Source organism: Poecile atricapillus, chromosome 2 (assembly GCF_030490865.1).
Source record: "Poecile atricapillus isolate bPoeAtr1 chromosome 2, bPoeAtr1.hap1, whole genome shotgun sequence".
Classification (NCBI taxonomy): domain Eukaryota; kingdom Metazoa; phylum Chordata; class Aves; order Passeriformes; family Paridae; genus Poecile; species Poecile atricapillus.
In genome coordinates, this window is record NC_081250.1 from 43,800,732 (window position 1) to 43,827,156 (window position 26,425).

Sequence of the window (26,425 nt, forward strand, 5' to 3'; positions counted from 1 at the left end):
TCCTTGAAGTAGGCAGTTGTTTATTCTCAAAGTATGCTAATGTCATTGCTGTCTTCAGTTCAACACAAGATAAAATGATGTTAGGAGGTTGTACTTCTGTAGTAAGTACAGACTGCTTGGAGTTTGTCTTAAATAACATAAGGAAGCAAAAAAACTGTCTGTTGTTCTGAAAACAAAATATTATTAGAAATATTTATGACTAGGAAATACAGAGCAACTATAATACAGAGAATGATGAGAGGAGTAACAAAAGCACTTCGCCTGAGACCTTTATAAGCTTCTGTTTCTCTGTAAATAGTATCCTGTGACTACACAGATACATCTTTATTTTGATGAATGTGCTTGGCATGTTGCTAACATGAAGTCAATATTTTCCTACCAAGAATCTCAAATTTATGAAAATATCAAGGTACTGGCTTGCTAAATGCAATGGGACCCCTCTTGGCTGCTGACTAGATTTAATCTTAATTTTAAGATTTTAGTTTCTTCTCTGATCTTAGTGGTTTTGCTTTCGTTTCAAAAGATTTCGAGAACGATTAGGAGTGAAGGTTGTGAAAGCCCTCAAAAGGAACAATGATGGAGTAACCCATGCCTCTATTGACATGCTTTGTGCTCTTATGTGTGTAAGTATTAAATTTCAGGTTCTTTTACTTTGGAATATGTGAACTTCAAGCTACTGAAAGATGTGGAAATAGGGACTGCCATTCAAACTGCAGTGTGTTCAGACATGGAATAACTTGTAATACAGTGATTTCTTGCTGAACTTGAAGAAGGATGTGCTGTCTGTGTGTAGAGAGAATGGCTTTTGGATTACAGAGTGGATTTTGGAGCTGTTAAGAACTGAGGGTTGAAATGTGGCTATGTAGTGAATATTTCTTTTTTTTATAGCCCATGCATGATGACTATGACTTGAGGCAGGAGCAGCTGAACAAAGCTTCCCTTCTTTCTTCAAAGAAGTTTCTAGAAAATCTACTAGAGAAATTCAATTCCCATGTGGTAAGCCAAATTTTGGAAACATATTTAAGCTTCTTTAAGTGCCTTTCCTAATTGTAATGAAAATGCTTTTGTCATACTTAGATGTCTCTTTGAATGTATTTGCACCTGCAGTTGAAAACACAGCTCTGTCTGGCACTGAAGTTTGTTCTAATTAAGCTTGGATCTTGACAGGTCAGGACATAGCTGTCAATACTGCAGAATTTGAATGTCCTGCAACAAATGTTTGCATGTTTAATATGGAAACTGGATAAGTAAAAGAATAGCATAAACTTGGATTTGTGGGATTAAACTAAATAAAAGTACTATGAATCTCCAATATGCTTTAGAAACCAATTTTTTACCAGGGTTGTGCCATACACCAAATAACGGAGTATTCTAAACTCGTAGTTTTTGTTTACAGACTGTTTTAATGCCATGGCAAAGCAGAGCAGCTTCAGCATCATGAATACTCTTGGACCACTGTATCTGAATTACATACCTGTCTTCCTAATTTCAGGATCATGGGACAGGTGCCCTAGTAATTAGTTCACTTCTGGACTTCCTGACATTTGCCCTATGTGCTCCATATAGTGAGACTACTGAGGGGCAGCAGTTTGACATGTTGTTGGAAATGGTGGCATCTAATGGAAGAACACTATTTAAACTCTTTCAGGTAAGACTTACTTTTCACTATTATTAGAGGCTTCAGGTAATCAATGAACATGAAATTTTTCTTGTTTTCCTGAAAGACAGATTTGTCTTCAGCTAGTTAATGTGCCTGAATCTTTTCTGTCTTGGTGAATGTTTTAGTGGCCTTTTATTTTGCCTTCAGATATCAGATTGAGGTGATTATTCTGTGGTGAATGATATGCCAAATCATCATAGAATAGACTGCCTAAGACCTGTTTCCAGAAACACAGGTTGGACTTCCAGATAGATTCAACAGATGCACAGATCTTCCCCTGACTGGAAAGCCTTTTTGTTTCTTTCTCAGTAAATGAGAGTTAAGAGATAGAACACCAGTGTAACATCCTCTTCAGTAATAAACCTGTAAGGATTGTAGCATTTTTAGCTAAAATATCCATGCCTTCTTACTGTAAAAGTAGTATTTTCTTCTGCTTTTTGATGAGTGTCAGCTTGTGTCAGCCAGTTTCTTCATCATTATTCCAGCTTCTCTGATAAATACTGCTCTTCAGTGCCAGGAATTCTGTCTGGGAGTTGCATGAGAGATGCTAGTTCAAAGATAGGGTGGGAACTCTTAAGGCTAGCTTTCACAAAACTGAATTGGAGGTAGAACAGCCATGTACATTAGTTAAGGAAACTGAATCACAGATGATCTAATCTTCAGTTTTTGCACTTGGATGATTTTTTTTGTTTGTTTTTATTCTGTTCTAGCACCCTTCCATGGCAATTGTGAAAGGAGCAGGTTTGGTGATGAAGGCAATAATAGAGGTGAGATTTTATCAATGTTGACTGGGATAGCATGCAAAATATGTATTGCCTATTTTGGAAGTGAAGTTGCTGACCAGGAGAAGTTTGTTATATTAGCTTCTCAAAGTGGGAAGTGGGGAGGGGGAAGTTGGAAGGTGAGGAACAGAACACCTGCTTAATTGTGAGTGGTTTAATATAGCAACTTGCTTTATCTTACACTTGGGTGTTTGGGAAGCATGTGATTTGGGACGTTAGGTAATGGCTTGCATGTGTTCATATTGCAGTCAAGATTTGGCTGTAAATGTTGTATGTAGCTCAGCCACATACCTCAGAACCACCAGACTTCTCCTGCATGTTAGAGGTATCTCAAGGAGGAGAGGCTGTATTTCCTAGGATGCATTGCCAGATGGAATGAGACCGGGATTAGCAAGTAGTAATGTCCCAGAGCTATTGATGTCAGCCTCTGTTCTTGCTTTGGCTTTAGGTTTCCATACCATGTTATGTATGGGCCAAGTCCATACTTCTCAAGGGTTGCTCATGATTGTTGCAGGGTGTCCTTGCTAACTTACTCTTTACACTTCCTGGGTTGAAATTCAGGGTTTAAGTTAGTGCCTCATTGAATCACAGTGGCTTACGCATCTGAAACCCATCTACTACTTTCTTGGAATGGAAGTGAATGAACACTTGAAATAGAGATATTCCAAATCTTCACGTTTCCATCAATGTACCTGATAATGTTAGTTAAAAGTTACTATGGTGTTTATTAAACTCCTGTCATCTAGAAGGATAAAAGTGCTGCAAAAGCTTTTTCTTATTCATTGCACCTAATGTATCTTGACTGAGTGGCAGTCTTACCCATGTGGCTGTCTAAACTGAACAGCAGCCATCAGTCTTAAATGGTTACTGTTGGCAAAAGTCAAGCAATGAGCCCTTGGCTGCCATTTTTTGTTTAATTCCAATTTATAATTGCAGTGTGAAAATGGTACTTCTACTACAACCTCCTGATGTATGATGTGAGACAGGCATCCTGCCCTCTTCAGTTACTGTCCTCATAGATGTAACTACCAGTTATTTGGTCCATGGCTTTACTACAGCATTGAGCAGTTGCTGTGGAGAACTTTTATTTAAAACCTATCATACTCTAGCTTCTGGTTTTTTAATATTAGCTGGCATAATTGATGGTCAAGAAGGCCTTGGAACTGTAGACTGAGATAAAAGCAGCTTAACTAAGATGCTTTGTTTAGTAACCATATTGCCCTGTTTCCAAAGGAAGGAGACAAAGAGATTGCTACCAAAATGCAAGATCTTGCCCTCAGTGAAGGTGCCTTACCTCGTCACTTGCACACTGCTATGTTTACAATAAGCACAGATCAAAGGATGCTTACAAATAGGTATGTCCATCTCACTTGATATATCATGTTTAAAAAAATCTAAGTAATGGCCTAGGGAACACTGGGAGGTCAAGGAAGAAAAGTTGCAGTTCTTCAGGAGAATATTTTCTTTAGCAGCTGGTGTATTTTAGTAGAACAAGCTTCAGCCAAGGCTGCAGCCACTTAATAAATCCTTGATTATTCTTTTGTTAAGGTGGGCTTGGGTTGGTTGCTCATTAATGGCTCAAGTTTTGATTTTTATTTCTTTTAATTCAGGGGAAGAAAAAGCAAGTAGATTGTTTGGAACTTGTAAAAAGTTTCAACTTGTACTGTACAACTGTATAAAAAATGTGTGCACATCTCAGACATCTTGCATGCAGTTAGGGTCATCCATCCTATCTGAGAGAGAAGTTTCCTCACAGAAATTATTTCCTGAATCAGCAGTCAGTAGAACTTGTGATCTCTGAGAGGATGCTGTAGTGGATGAGCAATGATTCAGTTTTTTCCATTCAAATACAAGATTTCAGAAGCTTTTGCTGTGAATTCCTGAAATGCTTAGAGTTGTTACGTAATGTAGGGACAAGTGGAGCTTGTTGCCACTGTGTATCATTCAGGAGAGAGCTAGTATGAAACCATCTGTCATGCTAGTTCTGTTTGGAGCTACTGCTTACAATGTGCTTGTAGCAGTGCTTCAGTTCAGTGCAGTAGAATCCTAGTGACAAATGTCAGAAAGCATCAGTTGGCATAGAAGGCAGGCTTCCAGAAAGGCTTTTCTAGCCAATAAGAATGTTACTAAGAATTTCAAGTATAGCATGTAGCAGCTCTTGGTGGCTTCTAGTCTCTTAACGTTAGCTGTAAATTAAGGTTGGCTGGATAAACTTACACTTGGTTATTAGATGTTTCTGCTCTATTGCTCAAGTGTTCTTTGAGGTCTAGATCAAAAAGCATGTGCTGCTACTGTTCCACTAACTTCACTGGAACTTCTTAGAGGCAACACTTTAAAGCATGCTAAACGTATCCTTGAAGAATGTAATGCTTTGTGCTCTTACTCACTCAAGAGCACGAAGCTCTTGCTCATCTTCATTTCATCAGCTTGGTAAGGGTGACAGTTTAGCGGTTTAAAAATCTGTTTAAAGTAGTAACTAGCAGTTTGTTAATTTCATTGGCTTTTTCAGGCAGTTAAGTAGACATTTGGTTGGCCTCTGGACAGCTGAGAACAAAACTGCTATGAATTTGTTGAAACGTATTTTGGTAAGTAAAATCAGAATATGGAGTAGCAAAAGAATAAAATATGAAAGCTTGCAGTATCAAAGCTGGGACAGTCTATATAGTAAACATATTCCCTTTTCCCTTCAAGGAAGAAGGTCTTGCTTGGAAGATCAGCAGTCTGGCATCTGCTAATTAAAGGATATTGATGCCTACTTCAAAGCATCTCATACTCTAAAAATTTTCTGTTACCCCCCTGACACTTTTTAAAATACTTTGTCACAAAACTCTAAAATAAGGTGTCTTGACTTCTTGATTAAAATGACAAAAATGTGGGAGACATTGTAAGCATGTCTCTAATATTTTGTGCCAATAAGAAATTAAGATATTTAGAGTTCTGTCTATGCGTTCATGTCTTGCCTGTACAACTTTGTTTGCTTGTAACTTGGTTAAATTTATATGTTGTTAGTTCATATGCTGATCATTAATAGGTTCTTTCACCCTTACAGCCTCCTGAATGCTTCTTGCTTAAGTTACTTCAGTGAAGTCAGTTTAATGAATAGTGTTGTAAGAAATTATTCTATCTGGGAAGTTAACAGCTTTGAATTTCAAAATAGCCATTCCTTCCTTTTTGGCAGAGCAAACTGTCCTGATCTTGGTCACTATTCTTATGGAAAGCTTAGTCAAAAAAGACTATCTCATCTCTAATGTCACACGTAACATTTAGTCCATATCAGAGGATATGGATAGATTCTAGTGTTATTCATCCCTCTCAGTATTGCCCTATTTTCTTCCTGAATTCTTTAGTTTCATTAAATGCTGCTTTAAGAAATGGGATATAGCCCAGAGTTCTGCTTCACTGAAGCCAGTAATAAGTCTCTGTTGAGCAATTCTGTTGAGGACGAAGGCATTTTACTAATCACAGCAAAAAAAAGTTGTAGCTTTACATACTTACTTTAGAGTAGAATATAAATACTTGATAAAATTATAAAATATCAATTTTGAAATCTCTGATTCAAAGAAATTATGTTTTTACCTAATGTGATGGTTTCTGTTCATTAACCACGTGTGTTTACATTGGTTTTAAATGTTTTTAGCCACCAGGTTTGCTGGCATACCTTGACAGTACTGATCCTGTTCCTGAAAAAGATGCTGATAGAATGCATGTTAGAGATAACTTAAAAATTGCAACTGTAAGTAATTGTAGTTGTCTTACCTCTTCCATTATATAGATGTACAGTCTTAGTGACTTTTCTAATACAGACACTTGACTGCTGCATTGACCTGCAGCAAAGATAACCCACAACTGTGAGTAATTAGTTTTATTCTGCAGGATCAGTATGGCAAGTTTAATAAAGTGCCAGAGTGGCAGAGACTGGCTGGAAAAGCTGCAAAGGAAGTTGAAAAATTTGCCAAAGAGAAGGTGGATCTAGTCTTGATGCACTGGAGAGATCGAATGGGCATAGCTCAAAAAGAGGTAAAAGTAATTGAAACTCTTTGTTAGAGTAACTTGACTAAGTCACAGTAACCAGTTGAGTGTCAGAACACACACTCAAATAAATAGTAAAGAAATGTTGTGATGTGAGAATTCTCCTTCCTTTTAGCAAACTCTCTACTTCTTACTATTCTTGGGTTAGAAATGGGTTCCAGGGAGAATGTTGAGCAGACAAATTAATTCCTTCAGCATATGTATTAAGCTTTAGCCAACCTTATCAAACTGCAGTGCAGCCTATATGCATTTCTTGTAAGATACAGGAGAAAATTCCTGGAAATGTGTTGAAACCAGTTTTTGAAGTATATTTAAAATAAATGGAATATTCTTTGCATTCAAAATTATGTACTTTACACCAGTAATATTTTAGTTATGGAACCTGCTTGAGGAATCATAGAATAGCCTGGGTTGGAAGGGACCTTAAACATCATCTAGTTCTATTCTCCCTGCCATGGACAGGGACACCACCTTAGGATTCACTTGAATATGGGTATCTCAGTGCTTAAAGGGCAACACAAGGCTGTAGCTAAGGTCATGATTGAGACTGAAGTAATAAGTAACTGTTTTGATCTGTTGTTATTAGAGGAGAGCTTAAGCGCTGGTTGAGTTTTTACTGTTGGTCTCCTTTTTCTTTTAGTTTTATTGCCATGTTCTGAATGACAAACTTTCAATTATGAGGTGTTCCCCTCAACTTTTTTTAGTATAAACTTATTTTTATGCATTCTGGAAGTGAAACAATCTGTTGTACATGCAAAGAAGGATGAAAATGCAGAGTATTGAAAATGCCTGTCTTTGTAATTGTTTTGATGTAGTAATAAGCTTTAATTTAGGAAAATCTAGCTCAAGTGTGATGTAGAACATGGTGCAGAAGTTTGATAGTAATATTTCTGAAGTAATGGTGAATTATGTTCAAAACAGGAAAATTGAAGAAATGTGAAAAATAACAGAAGGTCAAATTTTAAACTTTGCTTAAAGGACTTTAAACAGCTTGTCTAGGTACTGAGTTTAAAGAGTAATTTTTCTATGTGGAGTTCTGAGCTGTATCATTTTGCAGTAAATGTGTGGATGTGTAGTTTGGAGAAGAGATAGTAGCAAGTTTGGTGTTACAGCTTTAAATTACTTCAGTGACTCTGGAGTGTTAAATGTATTTTTCTTTTTCTTCCTATTTTTCTTCATAATCAGGACAGAAACAATATGGTGAGTCTGTATATCTCTGTCACTTGTGTGGACTCTATTGCTCAGACTTCTGCTTGCATGTGATACCTCATGTAGATAACACTGATTTCATGCTTCATCAAAATAGGGAATCTTTCAGTGACCAAGTCAGGCTTGGTTTTATTTTTGTGACCTCCTCTAGTTCTTTCAAGAGCAAAACATTCTTAATGTGGGTTTTCACCTCCATCAGCTTTGGAGCTGATGAATGCCTATGGTGGTGGAAATTAAGCTTTTTTCAGAGAGAACTTGATTCTAAACAAATGATTTATCAAACAGCTGAAAGTTTCTCTGGCATGATTTAACTTGGTGCAAATAACACTTGTGAAAAAGTCTGTTGCTGCTACTCACTAGAGAAGGAGACATTATTAATGATGCTTAACTTATTATTGTTTTTGAAGGAGTGTAAAAAAATCCAGCCTTTTATTTTAAAAGGGAAAAATGGGAGGTATCTGCCTCTACTAACTTGTGAAATTTGGTTCTTTTGCAGAACATTATTCAGAAACCAGTGATATTAAGGAAACGGCGCCAAAGAATAAAAATAGAAGCAAACTGGGATCTCTTCTATTACAGGTGAAAATGCTAAAGTTAATATTGTGGTCTCAGATACAAGTGACTTCCAATTTCTGCCTGACTTGAAACAGTACAAGTGTTTTCTAACAACTACATACTAAAAACCCCCTAAGCTATAAATAAGGAATTTCACTTGTGTTTAGGGAAAGGAGGAATTTAGAAAGCTTCTGAAATATTATCAAACTACATAATTTTTTCCCTTGAACCAAAAGGAAGAGTACATAACAAACTGCAGGTGCAAATCTGCATGGTATTGAAGGCCAAGTGAAGTAGCACTGGAAAGCACTGTAGTTTGATGGTATGTCAACCTGTAAGCTATTCAAGATGTTGTAACTTGAATTGGAACAAACTTGAACTTAGTGCAGGGCAAGAGAAAGCACATGGATACTGGATTTCAAATAGTGCCACAGGTCCTAAATGCAGCTTGCTTGCCTGTGAGTTCATACAGCTGTCAAAGTTACAAGGGAGGGGCATCCATCTGGAAAAGATATATCACTTTGGCTAGGGCCATTATGTTAAGTAGACTAATGAAACTTGCCTTGGCTAACAAACTATGTAAGCAAGCTTGGGGAAATTCCTTAAACTTAGCTGCTTGGTGTTTCTAAATGTCAAATAGTTTCATGAAAGGAAGATTTGTGTGCTCCTAAACCTTTGGTATTAAAGTCCATTCTCAATCTTTGGATCCAAAGGCTGTGTTGGTAACTGCTACTAAAGAATGTCCACTGGCTGTTTTGTGACACTTACGGCATCAACTTCTATTTTACTGCATGAGCTACTTTATGTCGTTGTTGGTTTAAAACACAGCTGGTATGTGCATGACTGCTGCTCTGGATTGTTTGCCTGTAGCCCTTACTGGCTTACAGTGAATTGCTTGCCTTTCTCCTGCTCATCAACTAGATGCAGATGGCAAACTGAGACCAAAGGGATGACGTGGGTGTGCTTTAGTCTAGGCTGGTGTCCATGGCTATGAAAACAGTATACTAAGTGAACAACTGTAATTAATGTAACAAATTGGAGACCACTGCTCTCTGTCTTCTAATTAAGGTCCATTAATGCTAACAATCTCCCCTACCTTGCCAGCTGAATTTTATCTGCTTTTCAGATAATGTTTTGAGGGGTTTAAACTATGTAACTTCTTTTTCAGATTTGTTCAGGATCATGCTAGATCAAACTTGATTTGGAACTTCAAAACACGAGAAGAACTGAGAGATACTCTTGAGTCTGAGATGAGAGCATTTAATATTGACAGAGAACTTGGTAGTGCTAACGTTATCTCATGGAACCACCAGGAGTTTGAGGTAAATGACCTACTATAGGGCAAAATGCATCTGTAAAATATGTCTACTTGAAATGTCACTTCTGTCTCTTATTCCACAAGTGAATCTTGTGTGGATGATCCCTGACTGCGAGCTAGAATTTTTTTTTGGGTTATGGAATCAACTGCTAAGGCTTGAATCAGTGAACAGGTGCTATTGTCGAGGGTCACTATGAAAAACAGAATCCTCTTTAACCTAACAAATGATGCTGTGGAGATGAAACATTTATCAGAACCCATGGTGTATTCTTGCATTAGGTCAAGAGTTGGTCCTTACACTGTTGTCCAGATAAGTCATATTTGTTTTTGTGTGTGTTCTATCCAAATTGTTTTGGGTAGTTTCAGAAGTCACTTTTTTCTGATAACAAGTTTATTGTCTTTATTTCCATCATGTTTCAGTAATCCTGTGTCTGTTAAATGCTGTATTGCCAAATTATGAATAGGTTATGGGGCTAAAACACGCTGCATTGTAAATTATAGATGAAGGTCATTGTCATCCCATTCTAGGAACAGCAGAACCAAAAGTAATAAAAAAACTTGGATGCTTCTGCAAAGCAATCTGTAGGGTCTTGATTGGCTTTCTCAAAACATCTTGCAAGATGTTTTCAAGTAAAGTGCTAATAAACACTTCCTTTACTGTTCTCTTCTCTCCAGTATTGTGGTTCCAAACAACAATGTGGTTTTAATTAATGTGCAACACTTTAGCAAAGCAAGGCCACCCTTGAATTCAACTGCAAGATACTCCTTAGGTGTTCCCATTGCCATCCTTGAGTATGGCTTTCTAGTTACATTTGAACTGAGAACTATTAGTGAAATGAAAGCAAACTTGGTTTGGGGAATTTCTCAGCTGATTACTCTGAAAATCAGGAAGAACTGCAAGACATCAGGCTAATGCTCTATGCAAGAGAACAATTTTATGTATGCAGTTCATCCTTATCACACAAATGTAGGTTGCTTCTTTCATTGATGCAGTAAATAGACTGCGTTTAGATTGGTATTTCTTGCACTTTGGCAAGAAATTTGTCTTTCAAAGTTTCCTTCAGGTATAGGTCAGGCACAGTGTCTGCTATCCCAACCTTTTAGCACTGCAAACTGGGACAGAATCAGAAGTACAGATTTGAAACTTAGTAATGAAGACTTCCCCCATGTGCTCTATGCTCCTGTGTGGCTTTAGGCTGCTGGAATGTATCAGTAGCATTCTTGGCAGCTATGACCCGGGATACTTTGGGACTGAACAGCTGTTGTCCCACAGATTTGCTTTTAAATAATAATGAATATGTTATTGGACTATGCTGTAAGTATTTGAACTAGATAGTGGTGATAAAGGCTTTCCTATCAACTATGAAAGCTTTGGGGTGGTGGCTTGAGACTCCTCTGAAAGCATACTAGTTGTATGATAGGCTGTGATCAAATCTGTAGATAACTTTGTGGCCTCATGAAAAATTTGCAAAGTATGGATAAAAAAAACACACTGTAGAGTAGCTTTGTTGTATGTTAGAGGTACCTCTAATTAAGTGCTTGCCAAGTGCTTGTTACCACTGAACATTGAGGCATTTATTAAATTTAATGTAGTTGCTCTGAAGTTAATGATGGTTTTTATTGTGCAATTTTACTTCAGCTTCTTGTTTTGTGAACTGATGCCTCTAGGCTTTTTTATTATCCAGCACAGCAGCAAGCATAACTAGTAATTAGATCGTGCTTGTGTTTCACACTTGCAGTAACATTAAGTGAAATACCTTGCAATGGTATAACTACTTATTAAAACCTGAGTCACTGAATGCATCATGTGTTACTCAAGTTTAGTTAATAAAACCAGCTGGTATTAGAAACAAGATAGTTAAAGGCTGGAAATGGAGATTTCAGTAAGATAAGAAGCTTCATTTATTCATGGGGGCAGCAATAGTCAGTGGCTTTTATTTTGTAGATGTATGTTTCTTTAACGGAAAACTTGCAGATTTCAGTTTTCCTACAGCTTAGGAGAGTTTGCTAACCTTGTTGGGTTTTTAGACACAATCGAGCTCAGTATTGTTATGCAAGCAAAAACTTACTGAAGGAGAAACAATATATATTGTCAGTATATGTTGTTAACTAAGGTGTTCTGTGTTACAGGTGAAATATGAGTGCCTTTCTGAGGAAATAAAAATAGGGGATTATTATCTAAGATTGTTGCTGGAAGAAGATGAAACTGAAGAGAGTGGAGCAATCAAAAGATCGTGAGACATTATTAAAACCTTATCTCATTCCTAAGGTCTGTTTGTTTTCTTTACTAAAATCTCATTTCTGTTTTAGATATGAATTCTTCAATGAACTCTACCATCGCTTCTTGCTTACCCCAAAAGTGAATATGAAATGCTTATGTCTGCAAGCATTGGCCATTGTTTATGGAAGGTGTCATGAAGAAATAGGACCATTTTCTGATACTAAGTACATTGTTGGAATGTTAGAAAGGGTAAGAATTATTTTAAATTATTCCATATAGTAGTTAACATACTGCTAGTCCAACATATGTTCAGATCCTTCAAGTTACTATGAAACCCAAGTTTTGTATTTACAGTATGTGAATACTTTTTTCCATGCTGTCAACAGCTGTTCTTAGTATCTCCCTTTGTTTCAGTTTCATTAATATTTAACTAAAAAACCTGCTGATCATAGAGGTATTTCAAACTAGTCTCTTAAAGGCCAACAGAATGCAGATATAACTTCAGCTTGCTTTTTAAAAATGCAGAAGCTTTATAAGAGGAGAATCTTTTTTCATACCACATTGTTTCAAAGTACTGACTTCGAGTCATAGTCCCAGACCTAATGAAATGATAGCTCCAGATGAGCACATGTGGTGGATTAGATTTGTAGTAGTAGCTGCTTTGTCTATTAAGTGTCTGTTAAGTTACGTCTGACAACTGATTCAGCTTGCAAAAATAAATTTCTGTTAAGTCTGAAGGAAGAGTTCTTCCCTTGCATCAGCATGGGTTTTGGCTGTTGCAAGTGAAACTGAACCAGTGTAGTCCCTTGTTATTTTGCTTTGAGCCTTGATAATGTCACCAGGGATGTAACTGTCTGCTGGCCAAAAGCAATCTCTTTTTCTCTTGTGCTTGCTTTAACTGGTTCACTGGGATTACAAACATAGTCCTGATAGAGCAGAGACTTGGAGGAATAGTGAGTTTGATCCAGGGCAGCAACATTGTTGCAGGGCCTTTGCTCCTCAGTGGCAGAAAACTGCCTTTATTAGCTGTGCATGAAACTGAACACTTAATAAATAGTCAGCAGGTTTTCTGGGCATGTAAAAACAATATGGGGCTTTGCAGCTGCAACTGTGTTGATTTTTGAAGGGAACTTTTAGTATGTGCTATGAAATACTAACTTGTTCTTTTCTGTTGCAACAGTGCACAGACAGGCTTGAGCGGGACAGATTGATCCTGTTCCTCAATAAGCTGATCCTCAATAAGGTAAGGTGGACATGTACACTTAACAGCAATTTATCAGTCTTTTGACTGTATGAAATAGTCTGAACTAGTCTTTCAGGATTAACTTGAGCAAAAATTCAAGTGTTGAGGAAGTTTAATAATGTTTGATACAGCTTTCTGGAATGTGATAGCTGTTATTTACTGGTGAGAAAGCTGAAGGAAATATGTAAATATCGTGGTGATTGTATCATTCTAGTCACTTTAGAGAATGATTTGACTTGCTTTGTGGTCACTTCTTACTTGAATAAAGCTTACTTGAATAAAAATTGATGAAATAAATAATCATTGCTTAATTGCAGCAATGCTTATCTAGAAGATGATTTTAGTAATTCAGTTCATTTATTAACAGAGAAATGTGAAGGACCTTATGGATTCAAATGGTATCAGAATTCTCGTAGATCTTCTTACTCTGGCACATCTTCACACAAGCAGAGCTACAGTCCCTTTGCAGGTATGGGGCCTTTGTTTCTTACTACTCGTATGTTGCTCTGCAAAAGGGACAGTTCTTAAAAAAAATCAATGTACTTTTCACATTTCCTGTAGAAATGTGATATTTGCACTGTGAAGCTAAAGCTATTCTTGTAAACATGCACTTTTAGAGCAACGTGATTGAGGCAGCACCTGATGCGAAGAGGGAGAGCGAGAAAGAATGGTACTTTGGCAATGCTGACAAAGAAAGGAGTGGTCCTTACAGCTTTCAAGAGGTACCTGGCAGCTTCAGACTCACAACTTGACAAATTATTTTTGTCCTAGTGACTGGGTGTGTCTCAAACAGTGAGAGGGACCATAAACGGTGCTAAAGAATGTTCTTCAAGTAACTCTTTTAAATAATGATTAAAGCTAGATAAAAGACTTGATGTAGTGCCAAGAACTACAACCTTTTTGGTAAGACTGCCTACCCCTCCATGCCTGTTAGTTGCAACATCATCTGACACCTACTTCATGATTCTATGACAGTTATAAACACATTGAAATTTCATTCAACAATAATAGTCAGCTGTACAGCAGTTGAAAACTTGCCATGTGTGAGTGTTTAGGAGCAAAGGTGGTTCTGAATGCTGAATAAACGAAATTAATCTCTAATCTTGCAATAGATGCAGGAACTATGGAACAATGGAAATCTGACTTCAAAAACTCGTTGCTGGGCTCAGGGTATGGATGGCTGGCGACCCTTACAGGTCATCCCTCAGCTGAAGTGGTGCTTGCTTGCCAGCGGCCAGCCTGTGTTGAATGAGACTGACCTTGCCACACTTGTCCTCAACATGCTCATCACCATGTGTGGATATTTTCCCAGCAGGTAAACAGGGATTTTTCAGCAGAAAGGGTTAACTTTATCTGACAGATGCATGAATTCATAAATTCTGTCTTAAAGCTTTTCTTAGAAAGTAGTACATTAAGGAACTCTATTAAAGAGCCTTTTACATGGTAGTAATTCATTCTGTGGGCAAATAGAGAGTTTGTAAATGAGACAATACTAATATTGTGAAAGAGATGGCGAGAATGAATGCTCAAGCTATGTGCATTTCTAATGCTATAGACAGGCTCTTGTTTAACTTAAAACTGCTTTAATGCAGGACACTAAACCACATTTACTAAGTCTAACAACAAACTTTGAAGCTTATGAAGAAAGACAAAGGGTGTGGCTTCAATAGTCTAATACTTAATAAAATTGTTAATTCTTGAAAGAGAAAAGGCACTGATTGTGCTTACTGCTCTACTACTTGATTTTTTTAGGGATCAAGATAATGCTATTATAAGACCTCTGCCTAAAGTGAAAAGGCTGTTGTCAGATAGTACTTGCCTTCCTCATATCACTCAGGTAAGTAACTTCCAAAATGTACCTAAATGAGTGAAAGTTTGACTTTATTGTCTTCCACATCTGAATGCTTTAGGTGGGGCAAACACATGAAAGAACAATTTTAACATTGTGCAGATCTCTGACCATGCAGGTGTTCCTTTCATAGGCTGTTGTTTCAAATTTCATGCTTTGCAGCCAACTTTGTAAAGAGATATTTCCATTCTTGGAGATACTGAAGAGCCACCTAGGCCTGGACTTATAAAGACCTGGACATATCAACTAGGTCTAGAAGATCATGCTTTTAGCAGAGGGATTTGAGGTCTCTTTCAACTTTGAATAGTCTTTGATTGACACTTGCTGTTTTTAAGCCAAAGTATTCTTTAGCTGTAATTCCTGTAAGTTTCTGGGTTGTCCCAATAATTAGTTAAAGCTTCAATTTTGGCTAGATAACTTGCACTTCTTGCAGCTAATATAAATGCTTGTGTTTGATTTCAGCTATTACTGACTTTTGATCCTATCCTTGTGGAAAAAGTTGCTGTATTACTCTCTCATGTCATGCAAGACAACCCTCAGTTACCTCGTTTTTATCTGAGTGGAGTATTCTTCTTCATCATGATGTACACTGGTTCCAATGTACTTCCGATTGCAAGGTGAGGAAAATGAACAGCCAAAAACTACCTCCTGGCCAGTCATGCTTAGGACTGCTGCTCTACATCTCTACGTGCTCTGGGGGAGTGTGGGTAGCTAGAACCAACATGAAATTCTTCTTTTAAAATAATTTCCTCCACATGATCTAGTCAGTCACTAAAAAGTAAATTGCTTATGATCCTTCCAGAGAGGGAATGAGAGCATGTGCAATGATACAGTTCTAACAGTACAGCTGGGCATGCCTTATTGTAGAATAAACACTAAAGCACTAAAAAGCAGTAACACAGGCTACATATATGCTGATGTAGCTTTTGATAGTAGGCAGCTATTTAGAAGGTTTAAAAAATCTAATAGCCTCTTTTAATATTGAAGCCTAAAATAGTTAAATCAATCTGTACTGCCTGATGATGCACTGTACATGCAGGTGGCTATTGCAGTTCATTTCAGTACTTTTCTTGTAAATGCAATAGTTCATAAGAAGCTGTCTTGCAGTTCCAGTTAAGTCTCTTGTACAGTGAAATGCATTGGGAAATGATTGCATGCTTCCTTGATGACTCTGGTGTAATAGACCTGTCAACCATTAGTATAAAATCATCCCTGCAGTGATGATCTAACAGCACAGAGGTTGTCTGTGTCTCTATCAGCATCTTTTTTTTGTGTGTGTAGAAAATAAGCTTTCAGGAGCAAGGCTTTCAAACTGAAATGATGAGCATAAGGCAACATTTATAACACAGGAGTGTTTAGCTTGGTGGAGTTTCAAGGATTTAATGAACTTAGTGCAGAAATTCATACAGCTGTTGCAGTTACTCTTTTGTCTCAAAGTAAATGTGCAGTACCTGCCAGCTGGACTATGTTGGTCTGCTTACTATTTTAGGGTACCATAGTATCACACAAAAAGAAAGTAACTGCTGTTTCTCTTCTAGGTTTTTGAAATACACACATACAAAACAAGCTTTCAAGTCTGAAGAAGTGAGTAGATTGCAAAAGTTAACTACCTCTGTTTCCAAATAGTTTTGCAGACTACCTGTAGTAGTTTTTTAACTAGAATTTAAAAGAACTATAAGGGAAAAGGGGGAGAGCTTTTTGGTCTCAAATTAATTAGCAAGACAGAATTCAATTACCTTTGAGATGACCATGTGATCTCTTTTGTAGACAAAAAGTCAAGATATAGTTCAAAGAAGTATACTTGGACATATTCTTCCTGAAGCAATGGTGTGTTATTTAGAAAACTATGAACCAGAAAAATTTTCTGAGATATTCCTTGGAGAATTTGACACTCCGGAAGCAATTTGGAGCAATGAAATGAGGTAACTGGTTTCTGTCAGAGGGACAAATAAATCTGAACGGCAGGTTATGATGAAGAGGTATTTGACATTCTTAAAGAAAGCTGAAAATACCTGGATTCCATGGCTTCCTCTTGTTTACCTTCTGCAAGGGCAATGTCCTGCACTGCACTCTGCTTCAACCAAAAATAACCAGGGCAAGGGAGAGCAGAATTGGCAGTGGGAATGGGAATATTTCTCTGAACATCTTGAGTAAGTTATTTTGTGAATGGAGATTTGACTATCTATGCGAAGTACTTATACTTACTCATTTATATGAACTTTTTTATTACCAGTATCTATCTCTGTGATATACCTCTAATATTCAAATACATATTAGGCTCTCCCAGAAAGTAAAGAGGTGTTGAGAAAGGCAAAATGCCACTTCTAATTGTTTTCATTAATCTAGTTTTCATGGTGTTTAAATAGCTCTCTGATAGAAAAGGACAGAATCTAATTCTAAACCCCTCCTGAAATGTGGGAAGATTCTAAGTAGAACCTTTTCAGATGAAATCATTGAACACGATTGTACAGTGAGTGAGGATTGAGGACAGCTGGGCAAGTGTTAAACTAAACTTTGTAACTTTTAGGCGTCTAATGATAGAGAAGATTGCTGCTCATCTTGCTGACTTCACACCTCGTCTTCAAAGCAATACAAGAGCCCTCTACCAATACTGTCCCATCCCAGTTATCAACTATCCCCAACTGGAAAATGAGCTGTTCTGTAACATTTATTACCTCAAGCATCTTTGTGATACACTCAGATTTCCAGACTGGCCAATTAAAGATCCGGTAAGTAGGAGGTATTTTAGGATTCATTTAGTTCCTGATTTTTCAGTCCTAAAAGTTAATGAAAAGTCCTAAAATATGAACAAAAATCAAATGCTAGGTTTGTTGCAAGTAACTCCTTTATTGTGAATTTTGGTCTACAAGTAAATACTTCAAACCCTACTTTATCTTGAAGCACCATAGTGTTCTTTCCACATAGCAACCCCATAAATGTGTCTTTCTTGTGGTGACTACTTAAATAGCAAAATCAAGCATCCAAGAAACTTCAGAGAGTGTTTCAGTGACTCTTATTTTGGGGGTGGGGAGAGGGAACGGAAATCACGACCTTGGGGTTCTATTTGTCCGCACTGCAGAAGAAACCAAGCTAACATGTCAGTACATTAACTGAAGAGATCTTTTTGGTACAAGTCTATGGACTAGACTTGTCTAAGCTGCTTTGTTTATTCATGCAGCTTTTCAGTTTTTATAGTATCATGATGTGAAGTGTGTCTTATTTAAGTGATTCGCCATCCTCTAATTTGACTCTTACATAGTCATTTTAATCTCAAGGTGCTTTTATCTTGAAAAAAAACAGGATTAATTAATAAAACAGCATTTTATTAAAAATTATGTATACGGGTGTCAGCATAAATTAAACACTAATAAATTGTAATTCTTGAGGTTAAACTGTTGAAAGATACCCTAGAAGCTTGGAAGAAGGAGGTGGAGAAGAAGCCACCTACCATGTCAATAGATGATGCTTATGAAGTTCTTAACCTACCCAGAGGACAAGGCCAGTAAGTTGTCTTCAGGATTTAAAGTTGTATAACTCCTTTTATATAAATTCCATGCACTAAACAAACGGAAGTTTCTTGTCTCCGCACTTGAGTTATTGGTACCATCTCAGTCACGTGTAGCACCTTCTTTCACAGTGGAGGATTGATTTGCTAAAAAGAAACAAAGCTTGGAAATACAATTCCAGTGTTAGAGGAAACAGTTGTTAAAGTGTTTAGATAAGCTGAAAGTGGGGGAAAGAATGCTTTGAGCTTTGCTCTTTTAAAGGACAAGCTTTAGACTTAACCATAATGAGCAAAGAATATAGCAGAACTTGAATGTGTTCAAAGAAGCTTTTTTCTGTAATCATCCTTCTCCCTCCCCCATACTTCCCTTTTTCTCAGTGATTATATCCTTAGAATTCCTTGTGTCCTGTCTTGTCACTGGTTTGACTTCAGATTCCTAGAAGTGAACCAACAGCAGTTTGTGTTTATCCTTCAAGAACAGTTCATTTACTGCAAATGATGAAATACTAACTTTTTTAACATTTGTATCTCATTTAGATTCTTCATTTAAAATATTGAGGGACTTTGAGCACCTTCTGGTTAGTATATTAGGTACAAGAGCTATTAAAATACTTTCAGTCTCTAAAACTCCTTCCAATTGTGACTGCATGATCACCCCTGATTCAGTGTAAGATGACAAAGCAGGGTTTTAAAAAGGAAGTAGGAGAGCTCTAGTTTTCACTCAATTGCAGTTACTGTTAGTAGTGTTGTCAGAACCCCAGGCTGGTTTTGCTGTGGGTTTTTTTTTGTTGTTGTTTTTTGTTATTAAATGTAATTGATGGAACTTTTTTTATTGTAGAAATGATGAAAGCAAGATCAGGAAAGCTTATTTCAGGCTGGCTCAAAAATATCACCCAGACAAGAATCCAGAAGGCAGGGTATGTACAGCACAAATTTATGGTGTTAACAAAATGGGAACATTCTCAGCTATTATGTATATTAAGAATTTTGAAATGCACACTTAAATTGTCTTTTTTCCTTTTAAAAGCTATGCCCTGGGTGAATGCTAAAATACAGATTAATGCTACAGATGAATAATTGAACTAATATCATTCAAGGTTTTAGAATTTCTACAGTAAACTGGTATAGTCAGATCAGACTCACATCTCAGAAGAGGTCTTGTTTAGAGAGTTACAAGGACCTAAACAAGCTATTTGTTCCCTTTCAGAGACTGACTGCATCCTCTGCCCATTCTCACAATCCAGCTATACTTACTGCTTTTGTCATAGTATGATTGACTTGAAGTCTCTTGCCTAGGGCAGAGTTCAGGACACAAAAGAAAACTGATCTATGAACCAGTGTTGTTTGCAGTATTTCCTGAGGTGCAGCGAGGCACCAAAGCTAGTGCTGTCACTAATAACCTGAAATGCTCTATTTAAATTTATTTAAATGCTCTATTTATTTATCTACTTAAACTGATGCTCCAGTAATTTAGAGGGTTCTAGAGGGTTCTTAACAACACTTACGGCTGTTTCTCCTTATTTGCAGGACATGTTTGAAAAAGTTAATAAAGCATACGAGTTTCTATGCACAAAGTCTGCCAAGGTGATAGATGGGCCAGATCCAGAAAACATAATTTTGATCTTGAAAACTCAAAGCATCCTCTTCAACAGGCATAAGGAAGGTAAGCATGCTGCCTCGGTGTTTTATGTTAATTTCTTTAGTGGTCATTTTTGTCATCTTTAATCTCCTCTCTTCTGGAGTCTCCACTCTGTTGATCTGGTTTCTGACTTGCCACAGCATTATGTAGCTATGGTATAGGGCTTCAAAATAGCACTTTTTCTTCCATGAAATAAATTAATCTGCAGAAAGACTTAATTCAAAACAGCATGAATAGCTCTTTGAAGTGCTCTGCTCCAGCACTAATCAGTTTGAATCTTCCTCCGTACGGAATTCCATCTATGCAGAAAAATCCGCTAGTACTCAGTCACCCAGATGCTGATTATACATGAGATTACACTCACTTGGCTATTAACAGTGAGCCATTCTTGCATAAATTCTGACCAGTGTTAGAGTCCTCAGGTGAGTGTGCTGCAACACGACCTCTCTCACTGCTCAGCTGGGAAAGAGGGATAGCTGGAGCACCCTAACCCTTGGCTCCAGCAACAGTCTCAGGCTTCCACCATGTCCAAGTCTTGCAGAGCCAGCAGTGTTCTGCTGTGTAAGTGTTACATTGTAATGGTAAACCAAGAACCTCAGGTGCAATCATAGTCCTGTCAGTTATGTGGAGCTAGGGACAGCATTGGTATAGACTTAAACATGTTGGCTCCATATGAAAAATGAAATTATTCTTTAGCACTGCTGAACTCTACAGGAATGAAAAATGCAATTTAAAACTTAAAATTGTTGTGTTAAACTGGACAAGGTTCTTGTAGGCTTGTTGTTAGTCAGTCCTGGCCTAAGACACAGACCAAGCTATACTTGTGTTTCTCTGGAGAGAGACAATCATCACTGGCAAGTCTCTGAACTAGGGGGCGTACTGAATTGGAGATAAGCCTTTTTGATCTTAAATTAGTTCTTCTTGTGAAGCTCTGTTGGCTTCTAGCATGAACAGTTCTATGTGGTAGATTGTGTGGACTGCTCCATGTTGTTCTGGATTCCCCAGGTGTTTGCTTCCTTTCCTAGTCCTTATGTATCTGATATATCTTCCATCAGTAATTTTGTGATGGCTTAAATTGTTTAGACTCTGCATATATATAAACTTGGACTTCTTTTCCTCTTCCAGATTTGAAACCTTACAAGTATGCAGGCTATCCTATGCTGATAAAGACCATTACCATTGAAACATCAGATGACCTTTTGTTTTCCAAAGAATCTCCACTGTTGCCTGCTGCTACAGAACTTGCTTTTCATACTGTCAGTTGTTCAGCATTAAATGCAGAAGAACTGAGGAGAGAAAGTGGAATTGAGGTAAATCTAAAGAAATGTGTTGAAATGCATGCTTTTAGTGTAACTTTTCCGTAGCTAGAAAGCTTAGATCCTCAATGCCTGGGAAATCAGCTGTAATTGTGAATCACTTTTGGTCTTGAGACACCTGTTATTCTAAACATCTCAGATGTTCTTGATAAAGTAGGAGAAACATCTTGCAGAGTATACCCTTTTCTCGACCTGGGCTTGTCTAGTGAACTGTGGATAAGCAAGGTACATACCAAGTTTCTCTACTCCTTTACAGAACTGCTGCATTTTTTATGTGAAAGAATAGATAAATGTGAACAAGTCACTTGAGCAGAAGGCCTTTTCATTGCACATATTGCCATATTAGAACCAAGTAGGTTGGAAAAGATGTTGAAGCTTGAGTCCGGTCACTAATCCCAGCACTGACAAGTCCCCCTAAATCATGTCTACATGCCTTTTTAAATACCTTCAGGGCTGGCAACTTAGCCACTTGCCTTGGCAGCCTTTTCCAGTGCTTGACCACCCTTTCAGTGAAGAAATTCCTCCCAATATCCAGTCTAAATCTTTTCTGGCACAACATGAGGCCACTTCCTCTTGTCCTGTCTCTTGTTACTTGGGAGAAGAGAACAATCCCCCCCTAGGTAAACTCTCCTTTCAGGTGCTTGTAGAGAGTAATAAGCTCTCTCCGTAGCCTTCTTTTCTCAAGACTAAACAATCCCTACTGCCTCAGCAGCTGCTTCTTGTCAGATCTGTACTCCAGAACCTTTCCCAGCTGTTGCCCTTCTCTGGACATGCTCCAACTCAATGTCTTCCTTGTAGAGAGAGGCCAAAAAAGGAGCACAGCATTCAAGGTGCAGCCTCACCCGTGCTGAGTACAGTGGGAAAATCACTGCCCTGGTCCTCCTGGCCACGTTGTTGCTGATCCAGCCCAGGATGCCATTGTCCTTCTTGGCCTCCTGGGCACACCCTGGCTCATGTTCAGTGGCTGTTGAGCAGCACCCCCAGGTCCTTTTCTGCCAGGCAGCTTCCCAGCCACTCTGCCCCCAGCCTGTAGTACTGTATGGGGTTGTTGTGACCCAAGTGCAGAACCTGGCACTTCACCTTGTTGAAACTCACACAGTTGGCCTTGGCCCATTGGTCCAGCCGGTCCAGATCCCTCTGTTGAGCCTTCCTGCCCTCCAGGAGATCCACACTCCCATACAACTTAGTATCTCTGCTCACTGGCTGAGGTGTTAGCTCACATGTGAGAAGACTGTCAGCTCTTAAAGCATCAAAGGGTGTTACTAGCATTTGCAAGGAATTTTTCACTACAAACCATTTATGCTAGCAGCAGATTTTTGTCAGATGTTTCCCTTCAGACATTAAAAATTACTTTACCAGCTAATGTTTTGGTTTTGCTGGCTTTTACCCCTTTTTGTTGTGACTGAACTTGTGCATCATCCAATCCTCACAGGTATTGCAAGAGGCATTTAATCGTTGTGTGGCAGTCTTGACTCGTTCTAGCAAGCCAGATGATATGTCTGTACAGGTGAGTTTAAAGCAGCTGCTTTAATTGAGTGTATTGTCTTCTCAGAAGACTACGTGGTGTATGTATATGTATAATATGATAACAAACACAAATGTGTGTGTATATATAATTAACATTATAAAAACATTTATCTAGTATTGTATATATTAAAAATACAATTCTAAACATGCGTTTTTCCTCCACTTAGAACCAGTAAAATATTGTGTTTTGTAGGTATGTGGCTACATTAGTAAGTGTTACAGTGTAGCAGCTCAGTTTGAGGAATGCAGAGAGAAGATTACAGAAATGCCTAACATAATTAAGGACCTCTGTAGACTACTGTATTATGGCAAGGTGAGTGCTCCTTCTCTTTGTCCAAATGGGTGTTTAAATATTATGGGGAATATTCTGCTTTTAGGGCAGATAAGAGTCATAGAATCACAGAATAATTTGTGTTGGAAGAGACCTTAAGTTCATCTAATTCCAAATCCCCTGCCATTTCACTACACCAGGTTGCCTAGACCTGCATCCAACCTGGCCTTCAAAACTTACAGTGATGGAGCATCCACAGTTTCTCTGGGCAGCCTGTTTCAGTGCCCCACCACCCTCACAGTAAAGAATACATCCTAGTATCTGATCTAAACCTACACACTCTGTTTGAAGCCTTTTCCCCTTGTCCTGTCACTCCAAACAGTTGTAAATAGTCACTCCCCTTTTGTGCAGGCTCCCTTCAGGTACTTGAGGGCCACAGTTAGGTCACCTTAGAGCCTTCTCTTCTCCAGGCTGAACAAACCAAATTCTTTCAGTCTTTCCTCATAGTTGTAGTTGACTAGTTAAACCTTTGTGTAAGATTCCAGCAAATCATGAGATACAGAACCAACTGCCTTGTTTCAACACTTGTGTTTGAATCCATTGAAACTGCAGATTTAAACTGCAACCACTCTAAACATTCAGCTACTTTTGCCTTTTAACTGACACATCAGGCAGCTTGGCTTACTGTACTAAATCAGCAGATGAAAGTACTAAAACTGGACCCTGCATAAGCAGATAACTTCTTGAATACTGTTCCCAGAGTTTATGCTGACTTTAGAGTCTTTCTTGCCATTTACCTCTTTTGAACTTGCCTCTTGTTATAAAAATGCTGAATTTTGTCTGAATTAAGAAAAGAAAGCTTGTCTTTAACTTTTCATGTGGGGTGTGGGGAAACAGGAGACTAAAATCGGATTCTAGTAATTGATTGTATATGCCTGTGTGTTCTTTAGACCCTGCAGGACACATGTATTGCCATAAAAAACTCACCTGGGAATCTCTGCTGCAGTTCACCAATGCTTCTTTATAATCATACGAAATAACTGTTCAAGTACTCTTCCCCTTGAAAGGTGCTGGCTAATTAGCCATGTTGTTCATTTTCAAATACTTCAGCTGCAGAAATTATGTTTACTTCAGTTTTCATCTCTGGGCTGCTGAGATAGTACTGCAGAATTAGCAAGTTTTGGGTTTTAAATCTTTGGTACAGAAACCAGTTGGCATTCTTTGGTTACAGGTATTAAGGCAAACTTCTTTTTTCTCCCCTCAGACCATACCACGAGTAGCTGCTTTAGGAGTAGAGTGTGTTAGCTCCTTTGCCTTAGATTACTGGCTACAAACACATTTGTTCCAAGCTGGAGTTCTGTGGTACTTACTGGGTTATCTCTTCAATTATGACTATACGCTGGAGGAGAGCGGGATTCAGAAAAGTGAAGATTCAAACCACCAGGTAATGTTGCCAAGGTGCTTTCAGCAACCAGTGGCTGTTGTTTTCCATCTCTTACTAGGAGTTAAGTTACTTACCAAGAATAAGTGCATTCAAGTATTTGTTAGAATCATTGAATTGCACGAAGAGTAACATTAACAGAGAGTTTTGGTAGGGAATTTTTGTATAGTGATGAATACTCTGAGGTTTTTTTGGTTTTTTAAAGCGTTCAACTGTTAAAGCTGCCAAAACCCATGGTTTCTAATGGACTTCATGCAAGACAGTTTTAATCTGTAGCAAGCAGTATAAAAGTAAGTTTTTGTGACGAGAAGAAGGCTCTAGGTTTTCTCAAACGGCCTCTGTATTTTTCAGGAGGTAGCAAATTGCCTTGCTAAGCTCAGTCTCCTGGCCCTGAGTCGCCTTGGAGGATATCTTTCTGATGAGCAAGCTACCCCTGAAAACCCAACGATCAGAAAAAGCTTGGCTGGAATGTTGACACCCTACATTGCAAGAAAACTTGCTGTGGTCAGTCCTACCGAGGTAAGCATCTGTTGGCCAAAACTTTCTCTAGTGGTTTATAAAAGGAATAGCTGGTCACTTCTAAAACATTCAGCTTTCTTAGACCAATTAACAGCAATGTGATTTTTTATTTGCAGTTGAGGCAACTGCAGGGAAAAGCTGGTTCAGCCTCAGACACTATGGACAGGAACAGTGCTTCATAGAATAATATTTGCAAAACAAATACAAGAACAAAAAAGTAGAGTTACTTGTTCAAGGCTTTATGATATAATGATGATGGAAAGCAAAGGTTAAACTTAACTTTTTAAAAGTGGTGCCAAGAAAGCCATCTGTAAATAGTGCATGTAGTTGCTGCTCACTGTCAGAAGTGGATGGAGAATCTGAAGTGTGTCTCAGAGCAGAATAAAGAGAAAACTAAAATTTAGGTTGTACTTTACCACGTAACTTGCACATACTGCTTTTCCGGTATGTTTTTCCAATATGGGAAATTTTACACTTTAAACTTGCTTCTGTAATTAGTCTAGCTGTTAATGAGATTGGATTGACTGATACCATGAAACATGCTGATTAATGTGCATAATGATCCAAAAATGTTGCAAATGTGTTACATCATGTAAATTCTTTTTCTTAGACTCTGAAGATGCTTAACAGTAACACAGAGAACCCCTACTTGATCTGGAACAATGGGACACGAGCTGAATTACTTGAGTTTTTGGAATCGCAGCAAGAAAGCATGATTAAGAGAGTAAGATACTCTTTACTTTAAATCCCAGTACTATTTTTTAAAAAAACTGTTTCGTGTTTTCCTATATCCTCTTGGGATGCAATTGTATGATTAATACAATTAATAATAATAATAATAGTATCCATTGTTGTCTACCCCAAAGTCACTTTCTTCATTCCATAGCTTTTAAAAGAAAACAAAAACCCCATGATATTGCTTGTTCATTTCAAGTTATGTTTCAGTCTGAGCTTCTGACTTGCTGAAGAATTAAGTTTTCTGTTCAAGTATTGCCTATTTCATTATCGGATTATAGCTTCACATTTTCTATAAGATTATTTTCTGTCTGAGCTGGTGCTGCTTATCTCTGCTTAAAGGGTGATTGTGACAAGAGCTATGGATCTGACTTTGTCTTCAGTGACCATGCAAAGGAACTTATTGTGGGAGAGATTTTTGTTAGAGTCTACAATGAGGTCCCTACCTTCCAACTAGAGGTGAGATGTAGCTAAAAATCTTCCTGTTAAAACTAGTGTTTGGAATGCTACTTCTTCCTGTTTATCTATCTGTCAGTACAAACAGAATGGAGAAGATACAAAATGTTATGGAAATTTACTTCAAGATCAGCATGTTATGAGAAAACT

At 37.9% G+C, this 26,425-nt stretch overlaps 1 protein-coding gene across 1 annotated transcript in view; it reads left to right on the forward strand.

Moving 5' to 3' along the window:
* DNAJC13 (DnaJ heat shock protein family (Hsp40) member C13) overlaps nt 1-26,425 on the forward strand; it is a 57,768-nt gene that overhangs the window by 18,749 nt on the left and 12,594 nt on the right. The window contains exons 13-44 of the mRNA XM_058830575.1: nt 524-623; nt 889-996; nt 1,493-1,648; nt 2,371-2,427; nt 3,676-3,797; nt 4,952-5,027; nt 6,080-6,175; nt 6,316-6,459; nt 7,657-7,671; nt 8,177-8,259; nt 9,404-9,557; nt 11,684-11,787; nt 11,864-12,023; nt 12,955-13,017; nt 13,385-13,486; nt 13,635-13,739; nt 14,130-14,332; nt 14,770-14,854; nt 15,329-15,483; nt 16,405-16,450; nt 16,634-16,788; nt 17,394-17,595; nt 18,253-18,368; nt 19,210-19,288; nt 19,899-20,034; nt 21,136-21,320; nt 22,759-22,833; nt 23,047-23,166; nt 24,389-24,568; nt 24,917-25,084; nt 25,695-25,808; nt 26,162-26,278. Of these exons, the coding sequence (XP_058686558.1) occupies nt 524-623; nt 889-996; nt 1,493-1,648; nt 2,371-2,427; nt 3,676-3,797; nt 4,952-5,027; nt 6,080-6,175; nt 6,316-6,459; nt 7,657-7,671; nt 8,177-8,259; nt 9,404-9,557; nt 11,684-11,787; nt 11,864-12,023; nt 12,955-13,017; nt 13,385-13,486; nt 13,635-13,739; nt 14,130-14,332; nt 14,770-14,854; nt 15,329-15,483; nt 16,405-16,450; nt 16,634-16,788; nt 17,394-17,595; nt 18,253-18,368; nt 19,210-19,288; nt 19,899-20,034; nt 21,136-21,320; nt 22,759-22,833; nt 23,047-23,166; nt 24,389-24,568; nt 24,917-25,084; nt 25,695-25,808; nt 26,162-26,278 (3,781 nt within the window). The remainder of the gene's footprint in view (nt 1-523; nt 624-888; nt 997-1,492; nt 1,649-2,370; nt 2,428-3,675; nt 3,798-4,951; nt 5,028-6,079; nt 6,176-6,315; nt 6,460-7,656; nt 7,672-8,176; nt 8,260-9,403; nt 9,558-11,683; nt 11,788-11,863; nt 12,024-12,954; nt 13,018-13,384; nt 13,487-13,634; nt 13,740-14,129; nt 14,333-14,769; nt 14,855-15,328; nt 15,484-16,404; nt 16,451-16,633; nt 16,789-17,393; nt 17,596-18,252; nt 18,369-19,209; nt 19,289-19,898; nt 20,035-21,135; nt 21,321-22,758; nt 22,834-23,046; nt 23,167-24,388; nt 24,569-24,916; nt 25,085-25,694; nt 25,809-26,161; nt 26,279-26,425) is intronic.